Source organism: Micromys minutus, assembly GCF_963924665.1.
Source record: "Micromys minutus genome assembly, chromosome: 16".
NCBI classification, from domain to species: Eukaryota; Metazoa; Chordata; class Mammalia; order Rodentia; family Muridae; genus Micromys; species Micromys minutus.
In genome coordinates, this window is record NC_137985.1 from 20,099,122 (window position 1) to 20,123,540 (window position 24,419).

Here is a 24,419-nt window from a genome sequence, read left to right on the forward strand (position 1 = left end):
TTCAAGGGCCAGTAAGATTCAGGTGAGGGTACTTCCTGTGCAAACCAATGATGTCTGTGGTCCCAGAAGCCAGAGACAACTCCAACCCCCCTTACACACGCATGCATTCACATACGCACACATACATCCACATGTACACTACAAAATTTAAGATGAAAACTACATGGAGATTCCCACAAACTTGTGAACAGCAAAGTAAACTGGCACGTGCCTGTGCAGACCAGCGTGGACTCAGATGCATGTGTAAGGAATGGCGACTGCAGGAGAAAGAGCTACATTGATAGTATTCACTAGAGATGACAAGCACTGCTCCGGGGGCAAGACAAGATACACAGCAAAGATCAGCATGATGTAATTGGTGTGTCCATAAATAAAGACTACCAACTTCATAGGAAGAACATACATGTTTTCCTTAATCAAAGTAAAATAAAATCTAAGTGTATGTATACACACACACACACACACACACATACACACACACACACACACATCATTGTAACAGTATCTTAAAATTTTATATAATTTTTTTTTCTAATCATAGATGCAGTAAAACTAGAAAATAACTAGAAATGGGTTTAGGAATTTTTTTGCTGGAAAATAAAGAAGCCAACATTTAACCAACTTTAGATCATGTAGAAAGTCACAAAACTCCAATTTAGAGAGGATACAGAAAGCACTACTTACAGGAATAATAAGACAAACTCCCTGGAAATAAGAGTGGTAAAAGCAAAGGGGCGGAGCGTTTTCCTACATGCCTGGTCTTGCAAATGGACTTTACAAAGGTTAATCTCAACAGGAGAGTGCTGTTAAAAATGGCTTAGAGGAGACAGTGTGGGGACAGGGGGGCAGAGGTATAAGGGAAGGCTGTTTTTACAATTCCACCTGGAGAACTTAGAGATGAAACAAACATCTAAGGGATGGAGACATCCCCACACCTCTGGAGGCCATATATAAGTGTGTTCCAAAAGAGGCCATGCTTTCTACAAACCCATGGCCAATGGAGAAGAAGGTGATATGGACAGGGAACAGGCAAAGGGGCACAGAAGGCAAAACTTATCAATATTTAATGAAGAATGTTGACTGGTGGAAACTTTATCAATATTTAATGAAAAATGTTAATTGGCTTCTTAGGAATAATAAAGGCCAGAAGTTTTTCAGAAGCTACAACTAACAGACAATTCTATAACTAGCAAACTGAGAAAAAAATAACCACAACAACCAAAACTAAACACTGGAACAAAACCACAACCCCATAGACTTGGTGCTAAGAGACCTGGCTATGAAAAGTTAGAAAATGAACCTCTGTGGTTAAAAAGAAACAAGCCTCCTGAAACACAAGAAGAAAGGCAATAGAAGCTGGGGAAATGCTGATAAACACAAAAGGCAATGACTCCCTTTGCTGTTCTTCTCTTCCTTTAAGGTAAGAGGACATAGCACAATAATCCATATTTATGCTGTTGGCCATAACTCACGAGGTCAATGTATGCCATAATGGGGCAGAGGAAGGAGAGAGGTTCTAAAGTGCGGGCCTTACAGATTTAACCTGAACTAAGCCAGCATTAACCTAAAGAGACTATTTAAAACTATGATGTACACTGCAATCTCAGAGCCACCATTGAATTAAGTGATGAACAGTTATTCACAGCACTATCCACCAACCTAAGGACATGCCAGTGGATCCATGGAGAAAAGAATGGTTTTGTGTGTGTGTGTGTGTGTGTGTGTGTGGTGTGGTGTGTGGTGTGGTGTGTGTGTGTGTGTATGTGGTGGGTGTGTGTGTGTGTGTGTGGTGTGTGTGTGTGTATGTGGTGGGTGTGTGTGTGTGTGGTGTGTGGTGTGGTGTGTGTGTGTGTATGTGGTGTGTGTGTGTGTGTGGTGTGTGTGTGTGTGTATGTGGTGGGTGTGTGTGTGTGTGGTGTGTGGTGTAGTGTGTGTGTGTGTGTGGTGTGGTGTGTGTGTGTGGTGTGGTGTGTGTGGTGTGTGTGTGTGTGTGTGTGTGTGTGTGTGTGTGTGTACACAATGACAATAAATCCCAATAATAACCATGGCTACACCAACTAAAGCTTATTGAGCACTGACTGTATAGTAGCCCGAGAAAGTTCCTTTAATTTAGGTAAATTGGGTAAGATCTCACAGGTCAGATGTGCCCATTTAAACCTAAGGAACCATAAAACTACTAAAAAGAACATACTGGGAAGTGTACATTGGTTTTTGTTCAGTTTGGTTGGTTGGTTGGTTGGTTTTGTTTTTGAAAGCTTCCGAATTCATTACTGGCAAGATGAGACTTCCTTAAAACTTGCAAAGTAGAAATATACGAACCCACACACTTGTCAGCTCATCAGAGATAACTGATAGATAGAGGTGCAGACACAGGGGCAGGCTCCCCCAAAAGGACAATGAGTAGAAGAGGAAAGACACAGCCCACTCCAAGGCTGTCCTTCCCTAGGAACATCACATAAGGATGCTGTAGCTCTGGCACCATTCTAGAGACATTCACTAAGCTTAGGTCACCTCTTGTGTAAATCTACACTGACCATATACTAAGACATTAGGCTACAACACAAATGTCACCAGTGCTTTCAGTCTGAAAATGTCTGAGTTTGTCCCCCAACAGAAAGGAAGCAAAGTCTACACACTCTGCATCCAAACTAACTCCATCGCCTCCTTCCTCTCATCTGCAGATGCCTCCTGATCCTCCTCCTGTGCACTCCCAAACACACTCCTCTCCTGCCATAGCCTTCATTACCTTTCTTTTGTATTATTATAAGTGCTGGGAGGCCCCTAATTCAGAATGTGCTGATCACAACATCAAAAATAAAGAAAGCAAAGTGAGGTTAGGGAATGGCTCAAGGGAAGAGGTACATTAGCACTCACTGTCAAAGCATGAGACTAGCATGTCAGGGGTGAGAGGCAAGAGGGGCTTGCGGTCACCAGTCTAACTACAGGTTCAGCGGGAGGCATTGTCTCAAGACAGTAAGGTAGAGACTGACAGAACAGAATACCTCACGCCCAGATATCTACTCACCCACAGGCACCCACACAAGCAATATGAACACGTGTATATTTTCTATACACACACAAATAAAGCAACTATTCATAAGAACCCTAAATAAACAAAATTTGTAGTCCCTTAGTGGTACACAACAAAAGCCACTGGCCCACAAAACTGTCAAATCTCAGCAAGCTCCTCCTTCCTGTCCTAGCCTATGGCTACTGCAGTAAATAGTCCCACGGGAGCTGAGCAAAATGGTGGCTCTTGTCAAAATCATAGCACCACAATATCTCAGCCAGTCCCCAGAGGAGTGCAGATGTCCAAGATGGTGCACTGCCTTTCCTGCCTCAGAGAGAGCTGCTCTTCAGGAGCTGTTCAATTGGCAACACCTTTCCTGCCTCAGCCTACTCCCCGCATGAGGAACTGTCCGTGGTGGTCAGGAGTGGTCCCACAGGAACAGTTTGCAATGGCAGCCTCCCCACCTCCCACTAGCAGCCCAGAGCTCTGTGGTTCTTGGGCTTCGGAGTCCCAGAATACCCTTCCATCTGGGCAAAACCACAGAAATGTTATCATTTTATTCTCTGCCATAACCAAATAAAATCTATGTAATAAACAGCTTTCGCTACAAATAATGGTATATAACAAACATCCCACACATACACTGAGCACAGAGAAGGTGGAAAGGAAGGATTCTGTCCACGATTCTGAAGATACTGTCCAGCTGGTTTTAAAAGAAGACTGTGAAGAAGTCAGAAGATGGCTACACAGACCTTAATCTCCAGAGTCACTAATTTACATTTTCTACATCTTTGTAACAGAGAAACAGACTGAAAGGGGGACTGGCTTAATTCTTGAGACTAAAAACTATATACATAATCACATTAGTTTTGATTTTCTTTCTTTCATTAAAAAGATAAAATAATATATACTTTACATTTGAAATCTAGCTTAAGTAATGATACTCTAATAATTCCATTAACTTATTCTCTGTCTATTGAATCCTTTTCAAGTCTTTCAATTTTAAGCAAACATACACTTACATCATCTGCAATGCCAAAGATCATGGATGTCAAGCACTTGAGTGTAACAGTTCCAAATAACCAACAACACCCTTGGATAACCTATAAAAGAAAAAAAAAATTAAATTAACTTTGCTTCCTCCTGTAGCCTGGAGACCTGAACAGCTCTGAAACTAAGGGTTATTATAACAAAAATTAAAACTGAGAACATACAGCATTTCCAGGAAAAGTTATTTGTGTTTACCACACATATAAATAAGAACTGCTCAACTCCTATGCTGGAGTTGGTCACACACGGTTGCTCCTTAGAAGAAACATGGGTTAATAAATAAAACTTCAGTAGACTACTAAACCAAGAAGGCTCTTCACATATTGGGCCCCTGCATCGTGTGTATAATTCCTTTAAAAGTAAAGCATAAAACTAGTGTTATATTTTGGGGGAAAAAAGCATAGGTTTCTGCTTACCCATGAGCTGAGTTCAGATACATTCATTCTTAGAAACTGTGGTTTCAATGCCAGCATGCCCTAAATAGGAACACAAATGAATATCAGAAGTTCAACAATATCCTCAATAACTAAGACTTTGAAGAATATAAAGTTCAGTGCATGATAGATTTGTTAGTTATTTGACGTTCTGACACATGTATAAGACACATCCTTGCTCATCCCATCTCCTTGGTCCCATCCCTTCTCTTTACAGATTTCTTTCCCATAGCCATGCCTTTTGCTTTGTTTGGTGGCAGTTTCAGGGCTATCACCCCCATCCATATATGCAGTTAGTGATTTCAAAGCATCCCTTTATAAAACTAACACTAAATTTCAGTGAGTTTGTAGATTTGCTTTATTAACAAAATATTTCTGTGTTAAGTCTTTTCCAGGTACATGAGTCCTACACTATATTACCTCCAGAAAAAAAAAAAAAAAAACATATTTCAAACTTGGCAAACATACGTCAAAGACTCTGCCAATCTTTATCTTAATCCTGGGTACAACGATAATGACTTCGAGTTTAGGGTTGAAAACGGCATCAGCACACACCCACGGCTGTGGCTAAACATGCTTCAGCTGAAGAGGACAGGCAGCACCTCAGGCGGGGAAAAGCGCATTTCTTGGAAATGATATTTTAAAGTAGCAACATGTGAGAAAGGAGCTTAAGACTCCAAATTTATTAATGGCTTCTAGAAATCAAGTGAGTAAAAAGAACACTTCTCAAAAGGCAGGAAGCGCTCTGACTGGGTGTGCAATGTGCACATGCGTGTGTCTATGGCACCAGCTCAGATAAAGAACCTGTGCCCCAGCTGGAAGGAAGAACTTTGCTCTGTGAAACACTGTAACACTAATGTCTGTGAATCAAAGTCATTTTCCAAAGTGCACAGGAGTCTAAATTTATCAAGTCTTTTATACTTAGACCAAACAGATGAAAAGGAAAATTAAGAAGCACAGAAGAAACCTCAGACAATGCGCCCAGGAACAAAGCAGGCGCCCGGGAAGCTGAGGGAGCTGCAAGACACTGAGCCGCCATGAGGCGGGCTCTGAGCTCTCACAATGACTTCACTGAATCTTCCTTCCTTTCCTTTCCAAGTGAGAACTTTATCATTCTGTCAGGTAGAAATAAAGATAAATACTTCCCATGACCCTGCTACTCATGAATCCCAAGCCAGTGATAAAGAAAATGAAACTATTTGTTTTGAAAGCAGCCCAAGACAGATTAACTGAAAATAGTGAGTTATCAAGAGAAACAGAAACAGAGATGAAGCTCGGACTGAGTGCTGAGGGTATATGGGAGTATCCACGGTTACACTTTATTGTATACATGAATGAAATTATTGTTTTAAAGTAGCCAAAGGGATACTTACCCAAATAATTACCAAAGAGGATGCATAGTAAGATGTCAGTAACATCGAGTTCCCAAACATCAACACAAAACAAAGCACAAGGGAAATCTGCAAAATCCAAAAGAAATATAATTAGTGAGCACAGACCCAAAGAAAGAATGGGGCTTTCAGTTTATGTTTGCTCCTATAATGGAAGGAATTTGAGCACTCAAAAAGGGCTACCGGGCAACCCCAGTTCGCTCTACATCTCATGCCCCACACTCCAAGACCATCATCACCATTTTCTGTGTGCCCTCTCAGACACCAACATAAGGAACTCAGTTTATACTTCCCTCCTGAGTCCCAAGCAGCCACTCATCCACAGTATCCTCTCTTGCTGTGACTATCACATGCTAAGAGAAGCTTCCCATATCAATCCAAATCAAGACCCAAAAGTATGTATCACTCTACAAACGAGCTGCATCTTATTTAAACTGCCTTCAGTACTGCCCAACACCTTACTGCCTTCTCCTGCTACTGTTTTCCTCATCCGTGGCACAAATGGCAAGGACCTTTCTGATGCATCCTATACACCTGTTAATACATTCCTATAGATAACTCACCTCAGGATAACCTGATGGACCAAGATGCAGCCATTTCAAAAACGAAAGACAAAATACTGACAAACTGTTATATGAACAAACTGTCCCAGTTTACTCTCCCCTAAACAGAATGAGCGCTGCTCTTGACACACAGTGCACGTTGCCTTTTAAAAGTGTTCTATTATACCAGGGAAGTGCTGTGTATATGGGTCACAGCCTTCCACGGGTATGTGGCATGAGTGTGAACTGCTTATTTCTACTGTGTTCTATTAGATCAGTGGGTCTTCTTCATGTTCTCATGTGTCACAGGAGAAGCTCCACATGAAACAACATACTACAACTATTCTCCAGCTCACTTCTGATCTTTGTTCTACTTCTGTATTACGCTTACTGCTTAAATTTATGTCAGTCATACTGATCGTTCATCTCCTTTAGGTCTTCAAGATGCATCTTTATAAGTTTGTAAGTCCTTAAAAATGAAAGCCTGTCCTATATTCTAAAAGTGTTGTTTTTCTTTGATATATGTCCATTTGTGTGTAGGTTTCATTTCAGAAATATATGTAAAAACAATGTAATATACAACAACTTGAGAATAAAAGAAATGGTATAATCATTCCAGTTGATACAGAAATGTACTTTGAAAATTCAACATCATCCAATTAGAATACACTGAACGAACTAGGACAGGACGAGCCTCCCTTTACATAGATACACACAAGAAGCCACAGCACACTTGCTCTCTGTGAGAGATACACACATGAAGAAACCACAGCACATTCGGTCTCTGTGAGAGGCGAAAATCTCTCCTTCAAGGAACAGTAACCAAGGACAATACAAAAGTGTCACTTGGAGGAATAGCGATTGTTAAAAATGGAAGATAGAAATAGGATGCAAAACTAGCAAACAAAACTCAACCAAGTATCCACACACCATCAAGAAACAATCTGAAAGAAGAAATCTAGAAAATAAATCATTTGTCAACAGCATCTGAAAGATAAAAATACTCAGAGGTCAACTTAGTTGTGGAGGCACAACATTTCTAGGAGAAAAGAAACAAACAAACAAAAACCCCAAAAAACAAAAAACAAAGAAACCCAAACCCAACATAAATGCTGTTGGAAACACATGGTCACCATGAAGACACGGACACCCAGGTGTCTACAGATTTGCTGCATCAACTATGAAAGCCCAACACCTTTTGCAGGAATAAAAATCCATGCAGAATCTACCAGGAAACGGGGTAGACCAACCAACAGTGAAAGGGAACAGGGTACAGACTCAGACTTGGGTTTCCAAGCTTGGTACAAGTCAGAGTACTGAGAACGCTGTACATAAGGTATAAAGTCAAAGAAGACCAATGACATTGAACCTGCTCAGGCACAAGCCCTGTAATAATTGGAACAATGGTTTTTTACAAGAGTTCCAACATCAGTCAATGCAGGCAACCCTCTCAAAAAACAGTGCTTAGGAAAGTAGATGTTTCCCTAAGCATGGACCATTATTTACTGCCATTCATAAAACTAACTCAAGGCAGACTGGACACCCAATAGAAAAGCTGGGATGGGAAACCACTCAAAGCGTCTGCAATTGGATTTTACAATATTTTCCTGGGTAGGATACTATGAGCACAGAGAACAAGAAAAAAACGTTGGACTGGAATCTAAAACTTCGTGGTCATCAGGGTACAATGAGAAGCACAATCAAATGTCAACTTGTGAATATAGTCATGATCATAACATATGCGGAACTCCTAAAACTCCACACAAAAATTCATCCAAAAACAAATAACTTGAAATGACGACTCTTTAAACATACAGAGATTTCTAAGAGCCACATGACAAAGATGCTTACCATAATCAAAAACTGAAAATTAAGAGACTCTATAAGGAGAGCTCCACAGAAGAGCTTGGATGTTGTCACTGGGTCTTAGCAAGGAAAACACTCCCAACTGACAGGTGTAGCAGGCAGAGAAGTGAGGTCCCAGGGAAAACTGCCTCAGAACAAAGGAAACAGGGTGTGACTCAGCTCACTGGAGCACAGGGAGGGGAAGCCTACACTCTGACAGGAGTGGCTGCTGAGGTGGGCCCTGGGAAGATGGCAGCTTACAATTTAGTCTTTTTCCTGTGAGAGCAAAGACCACTGTGGAAAATCCCTCTATGCTTTCTAGCAAGAAAGTAGTACTGCTATGAAATATGCCAGAGTATTCTGCTCCTAGGAGGAAATCAGGCCAGCTTTCAGCATGCTTGTCTAGAGTATCAAAGCTGTGGAAACACTTTAACTCACTTCATGGGACAAGATGACTGGCATTCTAATTCAGACAACATTACAATAAAACTGCTGCTAGCATCTTCCATAGACACAGATGCAAAACAACAACAACCCAATCAATAAACTATGAGCAAATCAAACTGGACACAGAATAAAAGAAGACACACACACTAAAGAAGTGGACGGACCCTAGGCATGTAGCATTATCATCCACCACCTGAAGAAAACAGGAAAGTAAAGTTATCTGACAAAGTTCAATGTGGGTTCATGGTTTAGAGGAGGAAAAGTCTGCAGAGAACTGAGAATAAGAAAAGACATTCCCTCCACTTGACAAGGAAGATTTAGAAGTCCATGTTACCCCACATCGAAGTTAAGAAGCCTGCCTGCCGAGATCAGGAGCTGGGCTGTACGTCACCTCCTGCTACTTCTCTAAAGGCCCATAGCCCAGTGAGGAAGGATGTGAAGACTACAAGGAAGATATTAAATCTCTTTGCAGGTGACACCACCATTTGTGAAGAATATCTCAAACAGCCAACAAACCTGTTGTTAATAAGGAGCTGCTGTGAGGTGAGATGTGGGCTACTGTCCAAAGGTAAACTAACTGCCTTCTGTCACAGCAGTGGCAGAGACTGAAATCAGTGACACACTGCCACTTAAGCCAGCACCTGACAAGAAAAGCTATGCATAAATCCAACAAAATGTATACAGGATCTCTAGTCACAGTTTACACATCCACACACATGAACATGTAAAATAAAGTGAACAAATGTTGGGGTTGAGCGATGGCTTTGTGGTCTAGAGAACTTGCTATGTCTCCAGGATCCAGCCTTGGTTCCCAGCACCCTCTGGTTCTAAGAAACCCAATGCCCTCTTCTGACCTTTGCAGGTACCAGGCACACATGTAAGCAATGACATACACACAGACAAAATATACAGATCTATAAAGAGAAAACTATGCAACACTGGCTGACATATTCAAGTAGGGAAATAACTAAGTTTTAAAAAAAATAACTTAAAATTCCAACTCTGAAAAAGTCAATGCCAAAACCAGGACAAGCCATAGAATAAGGAAATGATATTTGTAATGTACATCTCAGCTGGGCTGAAAGCTTGGTGAGAGAGAAGTTGACTAGCATGCATGAGACTCTTGGTTCAATTCTCAGTACCCAGCTAAGAAAGAAGAGAAAGATGCCATCTGTTAAACAATTATTATTCAAAAAATATGAAGAATTATCAAACTCAAGAGTAAGAAAGCAAAGAACTGAATTAAAAAGGCAGCAAAGCCCTGAACAACAGGACACCAAGTCAGGGACCCGATAGATAACCTTCATTTCCAGTGGCTGACGCTGGGCTCAGGGGAGGTTCTAGAAGCAGCAGCCCTACTTCCTTTCTCTCACACCCCACTTTCTGTTCCTGTCTCTTATGGTGGGAATGCAAAATGGTACAGCCACTATTGAAAAGTGTTTGGTAATTTTCTAAACACTAGATAAACAGCTGTCCTATGATTCAGCAATAACTTTCCTTGGTATTTATCCAAATGAATTTAAAAATTAAATCTATAAAGAACCCTGCAGGCAAATGATGCAGCAGCTTTACTCACAGCTATAAAAACTTGGAATTAACCAAAATGTCCCCCAGTAAGTAAATGGGTAAACCATGATATAGCCAAAAGAAAGGAGGAAAATCAAAATGTTATTCAGTTATGAGAAAAATGAGTTATCAAGGCACAAGAAAACTAAACCTGACTGGATTCAGTAAGTGGAATAAAAGGATCTATCTGAAAAAAGTTATGAGCTATCTAACTCCACACTATGGCATGCTAAAGAGGACAAAACAATACAAAGCCAGCAGTTACTAGGCACATGGGGAGGCAGGCTTGCATGGCTTCCAGGACTCTGAACCTGTTCACAGGATTTGTCACTTCCCCTCAGATCCTACACAGTGCCAAGAGTGGGCCCAATGTAGCCCAGACAGTGGGCACTTAACAGATGTTAGTGCAGGTGTATCAGCTATAACAACAGTGCTATGCTGGTCCAGGACACAGTTTAAAGGTGTCATAGAGAGGGGACTTTCTGCTCAACTGTGCTGTAAACCTAAATGTGCTCTACAAAATACAAACTCTTAATTAAAACAAAGAGAAAGAAAAATTGCAATGTGTCCTATTGCCATTAGATTGTCTACAATAACTCTTTAGAGACAGAGAATAAATGTTATTTATTGTAGAGAATGTGAAATGGTACCATCACTGTAGAAAACAGTGTTACCAATACTCAAAAATAAATAAATAAATAATAAAAATAAAGATGGGCTTGCCACTTGATCAATTCCAGTCTGAAAACCAGCAAACAAAGACATGTTCATATTTACAGAAGTGTTTTGCTGTAGCTAAAGACCAGAAGCAACCCAAGTACTTCAAAGTTGAAAAAAAAATTGTATTAACCAGTTTAGGGGAAAATAAGCCATCTTTAAGAAAATAAAAGTTAAAAAATAACTGTTTAACCTTAGAATTCATAAAGAGAAGTAAAAACATAGCACCAGTTAGGAACTGTGTTTGCTTGTTTTAGTGTGACTTCACCACAGAAGAGACAGAAGAGGGACTAGCACATGGACCATCTAGGCAGAGAAAGGAAGGCTTTCATGAAAGACTTCCTGTTGTTCATTTCGTGTAAAAAGAGCAAAATCTCAATGAGAGCTTGAGAGAGAGGAGCCATACGGAACAGTGGGCTGGACCTGGTGTAATCCACAAAACAAAGCCAACAAACACAGTGCCATTAGATTGTCTACAATAACTCTTTAGAGACAGAGAATAAATGTTATTTATTGTAAAGAATGTGAAATGGTATTATACCATTCAGAACCAGAGATCCATTCTCTCTCTAACCAAAAAGAAAGACTGCAAATATATTGGATCAGAAGGTCTCAGAAATGAAACCAGGAGGTGATGAAAATACACCAAGATGTTCAGATTTATGGGAAAAAGAGAAAATGTAAATTATAATTGCATTATACTATTTTATATAACCAGAAAATCTATTTAAAGAAAATGGAGTATCATGAGCAATTATGTATTGCTCTTTTAAATACTATCACCATTTGAAAAAGACTTAAGTACAAAGTTGAACATATTAATACTTTGGCATAAAACAGTACTAGATAAACTCCAAAGAAATGCCTATACATTTCCCCAGGAGATCCAAATAAAATTACATATCATTATTTCTTAATGAAGAGACAGAAATGGCAGCAAAACCTTCAATGTTCTTCAACAATGAAACAGAATAAACTGTTTTGTTTATGCCACAGAGAATACACAGGAGTGAACGTTTCTGAACTGCAGTAACATGCAAATCCCAGAAATCTGAGAAAAAATTTCAGTCTCAGAAAAAAAGTCATTTACATTGGCCTGAAAAATTAGGCTTCTGGTTCATAAATGTGGACTACTTCAAAATATCTACATAGCAAACTGAAAGGACACCACTCAGCATCAGCTCAGTACGGCCAGTGGTCACCTCCAGGAGAGGTGAGAGTGGTCTATGCTCTGCTAGGACACCAGGCTCATGATCGTCAATATTGTAACTTTATTCTAAGCTTCCTATAACCAAACAAGCCAACATCCCTGAGTGTCCACCATAAGAAAGGTCAGTTATGATCCAGTGCAATAACACTGGGATCACCAGAGAAAGAAAACACTGACTTTATGTGTAAAAGCCAGAGTGACAGAGAGAAGGACAAATGCTTTCGAAACACAAACATGCAGCCAGCACGGACCAGCCAGCCTTGGAGGCTTCATCCAGCTCTTCCAACTTAGACTGCTGTTCTCTGTGATGTCACTTGCCTGCCCTCCACCTTTAGTTCTGCTTCTCCTTACCTGGGCTGAGTACTTCCTCCTCAAGGCCTCCCTCTTCTTTGGCTGCTTTGTGCTCCTGATATGCCCTACTCTCTGTTAGGCTACCATTCTTTAGTATTTAATCGCTATCCAACATGCACTGTACGCCCAGTTTTCCCACTGGACTAGGTCAGAAGCATGAATGTTGAGTGGTTTGCAGCTCTGGCCATATGTGTATCTCACTAGCCCAGTGAGTGGACATCCCACTCATTTTAACAGGAGGCTCCATGGGTGGACAGTGCACCATGTTCCCTGTGCCCAGCTTGGTACACAAGATCCAAATTAAAACTTTGTTGACAGTCTATTTAAAACAAGGTGTAACTGTATCAATGTTTGAACAACAGGGATTCATTAAAGAAACACATTAAAACTAGTTTCAGAAATAAATCAAATCTCAATCAGGAGGTTACAAAGGTCAAACTAAGCAGAAAACAAACAGAATTCATTACCATATGTATATAAATGATCTTCTGTAATTTGTATGTATCAATGTATCCCACGACATACACTGCAAACAATGATGCAATCTGAAATCAAAAAGAAATTGTTAAAAATAAAAATCACACACACACACACACACACACACACACACACATACCAGGAAGCCACAAGAATAAAGACTACCTTATTGTTTCAAATTATCTTTACACAGGAATTGAGTGGCTTCATTTTCCTTTGCCTCCACTTTATTATGGAATATAACCATTAGCTCTCTTGCGCCTCCGTGATACTTCTAAGCATCTACTCTGTGGACCAGCCCAAAGCAGCGATCACCATGATGTCAGCCTAACTCTACTGTTGGCACGTGTAATGTAAAGGTTCTCTAGCCAGTCAGACACTCAGAAATATAATTATAACATGACCACCAGGACATAATTACCCAAGACACAGTAAACCAGAAAGTAATTAGGTAATGTAACTTTACGTAAAAACACATTAAGTCTCCCTGTTTGTCACCTCCATTAGTATTATGTATAATTCAGATAAATAGTCCCATGCTAGACACAATCAAATTTCAAGTTTCAAATTTGAAAGAATACTACAAGTAACTTTTTTTCTATTTGAAGAAATTTGTTATTTATCAAGAATTCTAAAATTCTCAGATTTATCACAATTCTGAAATTTCTAGATTTATATGAATCCATTGATTAGATGATACTCAAGCTTAGGTAGAGGGGTTCCATGACAGTGTCTCTCAACACCCCCCCCCCAGCTATCCAAATTAAATTCTATACCTCTTCACACACAAACATGGAAAAACTGCATAACAGTTAAATATGATGTAAATAATACAACCTATCCAACCATTAAGTTTTGTTTTGTTTTCTTATTTCCAAGTCCTGTATACAAATGTTCCTACTTAAAAAAAAAGAAATCCTGAGTGAGGTAACCCACAAAAGAACACACATGATATGCAGTCACTGATAGTTGGACACTAGCCCCAGAAAGTTCTGAATACCCAAGAACTGACACACAGACCTTATGAAGCTCAAAAAGAAGGAAGGCCAAAATGTGGAAGCCTCAGTCCTTCTTAGAAAAAACAAAAAAGAAAAAAAATCGTGTATTCATCATATATTATTATGTAACAAATTTTGTGAGCTATAATAGTATTTTATAAAATAAGAATTAAAAAAGAAAATAAAAAAGTATGATTTCTTTTCCACGGCTTTCAGGTGACTAACATGATAGGACGGGTGAGCGTGAGCAGGTGTGTGTTGCTCCGTGTGAGCCCTACTAGAGGCAGGATAGACCCTTCGGTATATCCCTCACCTCCCCACTCGACACAGGCTACCCCGCTACATGGAAGACTAAAAGCCCCCTTCACACTCCTGGAGCAGAGCAGCACAGTACGGGGTACAATCTTGGGATCCCAGGGACAACTCAGCCCACAAATGAATTTAAACAGAATTTAAAGGAAACAATGTCTCAAAGATAAGATCAAAGAAAACGTTTTTTAAAAAAGGAAACAAAAATCCTCAACCTTTTTGTTTCTTAAATACTAAAACAGCACCTAAGAGAAGCTGGTGGATGGAGCAGTTCCCACCAGCACAGCACCATTGCTTTGAGACCACCACGACTCTCCCTCAAAGTAGCTAACCTTAGTGGCATCTGGCGGTGACACTGAGACCTAAGCACACTACCGTGTGATGCTAACCCAACCCAGGAAAGTACACACTTCTGTTCTGTGTGCTAGGAAAGTTAATGGGTTGTTTTCTTTTTCTTATTGTCTTTCTGGGTTGTTAGTTTGTTTTGTCTAAGACGGTAGTAAATAGTTATAACTTAAATGCAGATCTACCTTTATTTCTGAAGCAAGGTATCTGAGATTCTAAAAGCATCTCTCCACTAGTGTTATAAAAATGTGGAAAGAATAATTTCATTAACGGGAAGTAAGAAAAGTCTGAGCCCACAAAGCTTCCTCTCTCTCAGAGGGCTACCTTGCCTTATAAATCTGGTAGAGAGAAGTGGGAATACTTGGCAAGATGATAAATATCCGACAATTAGGCAGCCACACCAAGCACGCCCTCCTGCCTGTGCACGGGCAGACAGAACAGCACGCACTCAGAGGGGCAGGGTGCAGAGCGCACCGGAGTGGGGGCTCGTGAGCATCAGGCACAAGAGTTGGGAGGAAAATGGTGGGAGAAGCTGAGGGGAAAGGAATGAGGGCAATGATCTTCTGCAAATAAGCGCATGTGTGCAGGAATGCTGGTGACACTGTACCTAAGGTGTCCCTCGGGTCAGCCACAAGTTCTCTTTTCAGCACACCAATTAAAGAATAATAGATAAGCATTACTACAAGCCTGAGTTCTACTAGTATGTAATAATATGCAGTAATAAATGAATCTTACAAAGGTCTACACTCTGAATTTTCTTTATAAGAATGACCTAGAAAATCTTAGAACTTAAGACTTATAAAACAAGAAAAATCAGTCTGCTTCAAGGATGATGACAGGTGACCTAATACAAGCAGTCAGCCCTATAGTCATGTACAAAGCAGTAACACTTAAAAAAGACAGCAAGTTGCATTTGTAAATGTAAGTGTACACACACACACACACACACACACACAGACACACACACACACACACACACACACAATCATCATCATCAACAACAACAAAATAGAAGCACTGAATATGAAAGGCAGACACAGAGGGGTTGGATGGAAAAGTAGGGGATGGTGTTAATACAGTCCTCATACATAAAATTAATAAAAAAAAAAACCAAACCTAAATTTTGGTTACAATCTTATACAAATGAGCTCACACAGTCAGAAGCCCTAGGTTCAAAAACTTAAGTTTAAAAAGACGTTCACCTTACCTGAGTAAGAAGCACGAACTGGGCAAACTGCCAAGGAAGCATGAAGAATACATTGGAAATGCAGAGCGCAATCAAACTCCCTCTGTAAAGTTTTGTAGCCCTTGGAAAGATAAATATCAGGACGTTTAACTACAGAACAGTCCAGCATGGCTCCAAACTGCTGCCAATTAGAATCACAAACATGTTCTGGGGTTCACATAAACTGTGCACAAGATGAGCCAAGGGGTTAGAAATTATACCTTCGGATTCTCAATTACAATAATTTTCTATAAAAAGTAAATACCTATTATTACTTCAAAACCACAAAGCTCTGCCAAATAAGGAGAGGGAGGCCAGCTGAGTACATTCATTATGTTTGTTACATTGTATTTCTATGAATTTACAGTCAAACTTTCTTTAAATGTTGAGTCAGCAGATCCATGAGCTGGAGAAGACAATGTCTAGAGAAATGACACAAATGGCCTATCCTGTAAGCCACACAGTGTGTGGCGGAATACTGCAGGGGTGGGACACGGGCTGAGATACAGGACACAGCATGAAAGCCACTCTCCTGCAGGTGCACCTTGGAAAAGAGAAGCAGAGGCAAAGGATGGAGCTATCCTGGAGCCACCATTACAGACACTGTGTTAGGACCAGCCAGTAATTTACAGGACTTTCAGGAACAGCCTTTAATATTCTCACCGACGGGATAAGCCAATGCCAAGCCCCAACGTGTGCCACCATCAGCCTGCCATCATGCTTACAGAAGCAGAGTGTGCAGACTAGCATGCTGGGGTGAGAAGCTGGCAGTGAGGAACACCGCCATAGCTGCCTTCCTAGACTACTTCTCTAAGGAATGAGCCTGCTTTGTTGCTCTAATCTAACCCAAGTATTCTTAAGCACCAGGCAACCTTTAAAATCAAGTAAGCTAGCACTCCCAATGAAGTTGAAGGGACAGACAATGACCAGCTGCACCCTGAAAAACAGGACCCCATTCTGTGAAATCTTCAGCTCTGGCCATGTGCTTGCCTGAACACATGTGTGTGCTGGCCACAGTGAACACTCACTTCTATTACAATAGGTCACAGTCAAGGGGCTGAAATGCACTCTGTAAAACAAAGCATTTTTCTACTACTTCTGAAGATGAGCCTCGATTTTCATCTTATAGTTAACAAGGGAAATTAAAGATCTGGTGATAGAAGGTAACACTAATCTGGCAGCTAGATACAGAATGAACTCAGAGAAGATAAGAACCAAAAGAAACGAAAGGAATTCCAGCTGATGATGGTCAATATTTCACTAGCCCTGGACAGCAGAAATGAAAAATAAACATTTAAAGACCAATCGAGGGAAAAAACAGAGTGTGGTGGTGGAGAAAGCAGTTTCTGTAAAACCTGCATGTTCAAACCCACTTCAAATGCTAAATTGCACGAACCCAACTCGCTAAAATAAAACCTATTGCTAACTTCATTTTGAAAGTTTTACTGTCCATAAGGAGCAGAAAAAGAAGGTGGTGAGCACACGCAACAGAAGAACCTTGAGGAACATCTCAGAAAGCGACGCAGAGACAAGCAGGCCACAGCTGCAGGGTCAGATCCCAGCAAAGTGTGTCGGAAACCTTGTGATGCCCTAGGATATGACCAAGGGAAAGGAAAGACGTGTCCAGGTGGAATGAAGGTTTCTAGTCGCCTATCGTAAGGCAAGGGAGAGGCCACTGGCTATGCAGGTGAACCCAGGATAATTACAAGGTTCTTGGAAGCAGAAGAAAAGCAGGGCAGAGTGAACGTGGGAAAGATGCTGTTCTCCACTGCTGGTTTTCATGTGGAACAGAAACCAACACACGGAGGATCAGGGAAACTGGTTCTCTCGGAGGCCCCAGGCAGAGTGCAGCCTTGCCAGAACCTGCAGCTTCCGACCTTAGACCCACACAGAGGAAAGGTTGTATCAACCCACTTTGATGCATTCTCAGCTGCCGCAGAGCCACAGTCCACAGGAAAGGAGGGAGAAGACTCGCAGGCTCCTCCTCGTCAGATTTAACAGGAATAAAAAGGAAAAGTGACCCTGATGCCCCTGAGCAGTCTAGTGTCTGTACACATGGAACGGGAAAAGCCAAGAATGGCCACCATGTGGATGTGAAATAGTCCTGCGGGTGAGCAGAAGATGGGCTTGTCACACAGCAGTTCCTCTAGTGCACAGGGCCCTATCTCTCAGAGCCAGAGCCCAGAGTGCAGAGCTCTGCCCATCTGCAGATGCTGAAGCAACACAGGGACTTAGGGGAGGCTGGAGAGGAGGTTTGCGGACTTAAAAAGCTCACAATGTAAAAGCCACCACAAACCTGACCTATGAAAGGTCTGGCTGATGAGATTACAGGAGGGACAAGAAGCCAAGTCCAGGCCCTCTGTCTTCTAAGTGCATTATAGAGGTAAAGTGCCCAAAGGTTTGGCATAGTCAAAGTTCACCAGAACACTCAATGGAGTTCTCAGACCAAAACACAAAACAGCTTCATTTTTTTCCCACAGGCCCTAATCTATGTTGGTGCTCTGTAACAAGACACTGCATGTCTAAACTCAGAATGTGTCCACTGAAGACAAGCTGCTCTGATTCCTGCTCTTATTTCTCAGTGTACTTCTCAGTACTACTTAAACTTAATTCAATTCTGCATTGCTAACAGGAATTCTAGCACACACTGGTCTGTGGAGGTGGGCTCTCTATAGCTACCATCTGAAATTCAGACACTGAACAGGCGTCAGGACACAACGCCCATGTCAGTACTCCCGACTGGAACCCTGCAGGATGGAGTTCAAGGCCAGCCTTTCCTTTCGTTTGGCAGCTAACATGGTAAAAGAGGAAGCCCAGGGAATGTGGAAACTTAGAAGTCAACATGGATTTACTCATCTTAAGCAGTCTCCATAGACACAGAAGAAAAAGGAAGACCAGAGAGCAGACGAAGAAAGAGTCTATATTTATTAGCTGTAGGCCAGGGGCCCAGGGGGAATAAAAAGGGAAAGAGGAGGAAGCCTGTGAGTGCAGGCGTCCTGTCTGCCTGTAGCCACTTTGAGTTCTGTCCCAGTTTCCATAATGAACTAAAACTTCTAATTGTTACATTAAAAAAATACTTTAAAATTATCTTTATTAATTCAACATAACAAGATCACTATATCAATTTTTATTAAGAAAATAATGCTTTCTAAAAAATAAAACCTTAAAAACTCTAATTTGTGGTTTAGGAGAAAATAAAACCCCATCAGGAGAAATTAGTGAAAGTTACCTGAGAATATGAGTCACAAGCAACATCTGAAGCACAAGGAATGGGTATGAGAAACTTTCTCGAAGAGGCGGCGTCCACATCACGCGGGTACACTGGAAAATGAACAGGACACAGGATGCACTTACTCAAGGCTCTGACGAGCACAGCGTGAAGCGGACAATCAACAAACCCCAAGTGTTTCCCATACACACTGCACACAAGCGCTGGAAAGAGAGAGGCAATGCTGGGAAAAAGGCACACGTGAAGTACATGTGTAACACACACGGCTTCCTCATCTGACCATCAGTTAACCTTTGTTGTTGAGCCTTTATCTTGGGTATTGTGACTAGTGCTACGGTAAACACAGGGCTATGGGTAACTTTTCATAAAAGTTGTATTTTTTTTTGGAGATATGCCTGAGAGTAGAAGGAAAACAGGACGGGTATTTGTGACACAGGCCATGATGCATTTCAGAACACCTAAGAGAGTGTGACTGCTCTTGCATGCAGACGAGCTCAGTGCTGGGGGAGATGTGAGTGTTTACAGCTCCAAATACCACTTTCCCCAGCAGAACGCAACATTCTGTGAAAAGAGTTGGTTCTCTATCCTGGAACAAGGTGATCCTGTGGCATCATTTAGCAGCAGAAAGAGTCTTCTAAGACTGAGAGAACGGAAGAGAAGAAGTGAAATGCCACCCCACCCTTTCAGAGATGCTTCTCTCTGCAGTGAACAGCAGTGAGTTAAGAGGCAGAGCTGACCAAGTGACAACCCACCGCTCAGCCCTAAACGAAACCTTCATCCCACACCTGCTAGGGCTCAGAGAACCTCGGGAGATTTGGTGGAAAGAGCTTAAGAGCCACCAGACAAGGAGAAACGGATGCAAAAAAGTTGTCTCTTGTGCATAATGTAGCCACTGCAGCTATGGCTACCTGCACTAAGCCTGAACAAAACAGGTGGTCATGGATCACAGGAGAGGAGAGCTGCTGGGGTCTTTCTGCTGCACTGGTGGCTACCAACAGTCCTGGGGCAAAGTCACTACCAAATTGCCTTATAAATATTCATGTTCACACCCACAGATCTGTGCTGTTCTCAGTCTGGCAGAAGCTTCTCCTTGTTGGATGCAATGGTTAACTCAGACTCTTAAATATTTAAAGTGCTGAGAATAAGAGACAATGAGTGCTCAGCTTTTTACAGGGCACCTAAATCAACTGGTCCCCACCCCAAGGCCCAGGGATCATCACATAAGAGGAGCATAAAGCTGTAAGAGTTGGATGACGGAGGAGTGCTGTGACCCAGTCTTCTGGACATGACTTAGCTCCTGCACACAGGGACTCACAGCAGTATGGCTGCCTGCACAACCCAGACAGATCTCAGCATGGATGGGAAGGAGCTACCAAGTCCCACTCCCAGCTGAGTTCTTGCCAGTTCATAGCTGTTGGGAGCAAGAGAGTTGCTTTTCTTGGATGGAAAGTGCTAAGTTGCCAGTGTTCCAGTGTCCCATGTGTGTTGTCCCACACCCATGCACTTGTGGGTAGCTCAGATTGGATTCAGTGAACTAAAATAATAATAATTAAAAAGAGAACATGAAGTTGTAATGGAGATGTGCTGAGAGGTTCTGAGGGGACCTGAACAGGTAAATATGACTAAGACATACTCTATACATGTAAGCAATTTTCAACCAAGAGAAAACACTATTTCAAAACAAGATAGGAATCCATTTCTACAAAGTCTCAAAAGTACCAAACCCATCAATAATGAAGAAAAGATTTATTTCCCTTGGAGGAATCTATTACTGCCAAATGAACAGGCCTAAAACCATCTTAATCTAGATCGGCAGTCTTCAACTTGTGAGCTGTGACACAGCAGATATTTATGCTACAATTTATTTATAATAGGAAGAAAAGTGACAGTTATGAAGTAGAAAAAAAATAATTTTATGGTGGAGGTCCCCACAACATAAGAAACTGTATTAAAGTGTCAGGCTGCGGAAGGTTGAGAAGTACTGCTCTAGAGAACGGCTACATAACTGGTACATATGTAAAATCTGTTCGACTTAACAGAGACTGTACATGACATAAATATGTGTAAATTAAGTACCATTTATAGCCAAGGCTACTATTGAATTTGTAGTGATTGGAACACCAAGAGTTACAATGACCAGATTGTAGACACTACTTATAAATGAACCCATGTGTATATTTAAAAAAGTAAGAGAAAAGATTTGTCTCTATAAAACAACAATTATTAAACATAGATAAAATAAGAGAATAAGGAAACTGCCACTTTCAATGGCCAACAGAGTAAATGATTCAGGCAATGATTATCAGGATGAGAGCATTTGGTAACATGCTTCAAGGAAATAAGACATTCTAAATCTCAAAGTATCAGGACGCAAAACACTTAGTTGCACACCAAGGAACAAGAACATCTTTTCAACAGACAAATCTGACTTCCACCACCTGAGCCATGGGACTGACTGAAGAAATCCAATAATATGGCAAACTGGTCTCACAAGCCTCTCAATATCTTGCAATAAAAATGATACATCCATCATCTGCTATAGTCTTTGAAATCTATCAAATCAAGACCCACTGGTGAGAAAATAGATGGGTGCAAATCATGGAGACTATGCCAAACAGCGGGCCCAAATCCTAATGTCTATCCTGTCAAACAAATACAGGACTACTCTAGAAGAAGCGTTCTAGATAAAATAATAACTAAAAACCATGTGTGGTCCTTAATCAAACTCTGTATCGAAAACAAGAGCATAAAGAAAGTGCCTGGAGTAACTGGAAACTATGAAATAACCTGTAAATAACTGTGGAGTGTGCCATACTAAGATTTGCTTTCAATGAATTTCTTAAGCATGAGAAAAGTCAGTCATTGTGGTAGCAGCTTCTAGGCAGCACAAACACTGTGTTTAAGGCATGATCTGTAAAGCACAGAGCTCACATCCATATAGAACAAAACAATGCCTGTCTGGGTAAGGCATATACATGGTAGTAAGAGAAAGCAAACATGAAAAATGGAACATGAAGATGGCTCAGCAGGCAATGGCACTTGTCCCAGACCTGAGTTCATTACCCAGAACCTACATGGGGAAGGAGAAAACCAACTAACTCCTACACGCTGTCCTGACTCTCATGTGTGGTGTATGTAATATGAACACACACTCACCACATACTCACACACATAAAAACTAACTCACATTCTCCTTCTCTCTCTCTCTCTCTCTCTCTCTCTCTCTCTCTCTCTCTCTCTCTCTCTCTCTCTCTCCTCGCCCCCCACACACAGACACAAGCACACCACACACACACATTATCATAATAATTTTAAAAGAATGTTAAAGATTGGTAAATAAAGTGAAGGTTAACAGAATTGTACTTATATAGGAAATGCAAAAAATTATGCTCAAAAAAATGAAAAAAAAAATAAACTGGCACTTCCTAAGATTTTGGGTAGGAAGGAGACAGGGTGCAAGGAAAGGGAAAATTCAGATCAAAAGCATGAAACCTCAACTAGAGTAGAAAGTCATCTATTGTGATGACATCACCACAGTGAACAGCACACTAGAGTGTTAAAATGGCTCTAGGGATACTTTTAATATCTTCATTCACAAAAGGTTAGTAATTATTTTGACTAATAAATTTACTATGTATAATATTATTATTTTTCAATTAAAAATACACTGAAAGTTAATAAACCTATCTGCTTAGTAACCTTAAGTTAATAAATCTTTAGTGGCTCCATTTAATAAATACTGGAATATTATAACTTCCTGCTATAAAAAATATTGGGAAGATTATCAAAATTGTTTTCAGTATTCTAAGAATTGTTTTCCATGTTTTATAAGGAAGATAATCACGCCAATAAGTAATTAGTTTCACGCAGATTTATATTTTAATCTTAGTCCAGTTAACAATACCTAAGAGACTCAATATCCTACTCTAGAAATACCTGCTCCCATGCTCTTGCTGCCCTAGTCAAAATAGGCAGGAAATGGAAACAAATTAGCTATCCTTCAAATGATGAGTGGACAAAGTATGGAACATAGGCACAACAGAATTTGTTCAGATGCAAAGACATCCTCTCTTGTGCATCCTAGCTTGCTTCACTAAGAGAAGTGTGTGAAGAAGCAAGAGGAGCTCTAGAGTTGGGGACAGTAGGAGGCAGGTACTACAGAGGAAGTAATGGGAATATGGAGCAGAGACAAAGAGAAGTAATACTAAGGATATTTGCAAAAGCCACAGAGATAACATTTTATAAGATAACTTCATGTTTGTGTGCATGTGTGTGATGTAATTACACTACATAGGGTGATGATACAACCCCTAATACCTAATAAAAACCCCGGTGTCCCAGGTACAGGAAGCTTTCCTTAAATTTGTTGATCAGAGGAATAAAAGAGTCTCCAATATGGCTATTTATTTCCATTGCCTTTGGTTGCCTTCCAGAACTTGAAGGTAGACCCTATTACCAAAGATACCTCAAACTTTGAACAAAAGTTCTTAAGAACTGTGATGCAATTAGACTGTCTGCCTCCTTCCTGATGACTGGTTCCATGGTATCAGGTGATATATAGTCTGTCAAGGAAGAGAAGCCATTAGAAGTCCTACCCAGCTGAAAAGCCCATAGTCACCACAATGATGGGGGACAGATGTCCACAATGCTGCAATAGAGCCACTTCTGTCCTGGGTATAAACAACAGGTATCAAATTAGACTTGGCTTGCTCAACAGGAGGGAAGTAATGATATAGATCTAGCTAACTGCCCATGCTGGAGAGGTCACGGGGCTAAGACGAGAACCCACTGCTGTCAATTTCCTACACCAATATGACTTCTAACTATTTGACAGTCTTATCCTTCTGCCAACAGGCTAAGTGGAGCTCTCCTCACCCACAAAGCTTCTTTACAGAACAAATGGGGTCTATTACACTAGTCCTCAATTGATCAAACTGCAGAGTTGAGTAACTGTGGGGTACCCAACCCCAAACGACACATCTATAGTACAACCCCTATGTCTAAGACTCAAGAAAAATCACAAAGAAGGGACAGAAAGACTTGAGAAGCCAAAGAGCTGAAATGATGACTTCTAAATAGTATCTCCTAAACAAGACAGAGAAAATGCTCCCAAGAAATCTCAACACTGTGGCTGCCTGAAGTGAGACAAACATAGTGACAAGCAGAGTGACATGAACGTGGTCCCACCCCAATATGAAGTGCAACACCTGACCAGCAGCTTCTACAATAGAAAGACACCATCTCCTGCATAGAGGAACATACAAGTAGTCTGT

At 40.9% G+C, this 24,419-nt stretch overlaps 1 protein-coding gene across 1 annotated transcript in view; it reads right to left on the bottom strand.

Moving 5' to 3' along the window:
* Window positions 1–24,419, bottom strand: part of DPY19L1 (dpy-19 like C-mannosyltransferase 1) — a gene marked incomplete at its 5' end in the record, with an annotated part of 83,615 nt that overhangs the window by 18,097 nt on the left and 41,099 nt on the right. The window contains 6 exons of the mRNA XM_080929819.1: window positions 4,033–4,113; window positions 4,477–4,536; window positions 5,868–5,954; window positions 13,031–13,108; window positions 15,900–15,999; window positions 19,147–19,238. Coding sequence (XP_080785945.1) covers window positions 4,033–4,113; window positions 4,477–4,536; window positions 5,868–5,954; window positions 13,031–13,108; window positions 15,900–15,999; window positions 19,147–19,238 — 498 coding nt within the window. The remainder of the gene's footprint in view (window positions 1–4,032; window positions 4,114–4,476; window positions 4,537–5,867; window positions 5,955–13,030; window positions 13,109–15,899; window positions 16,000–19,146; window positions 19,239–24,419) is intronic.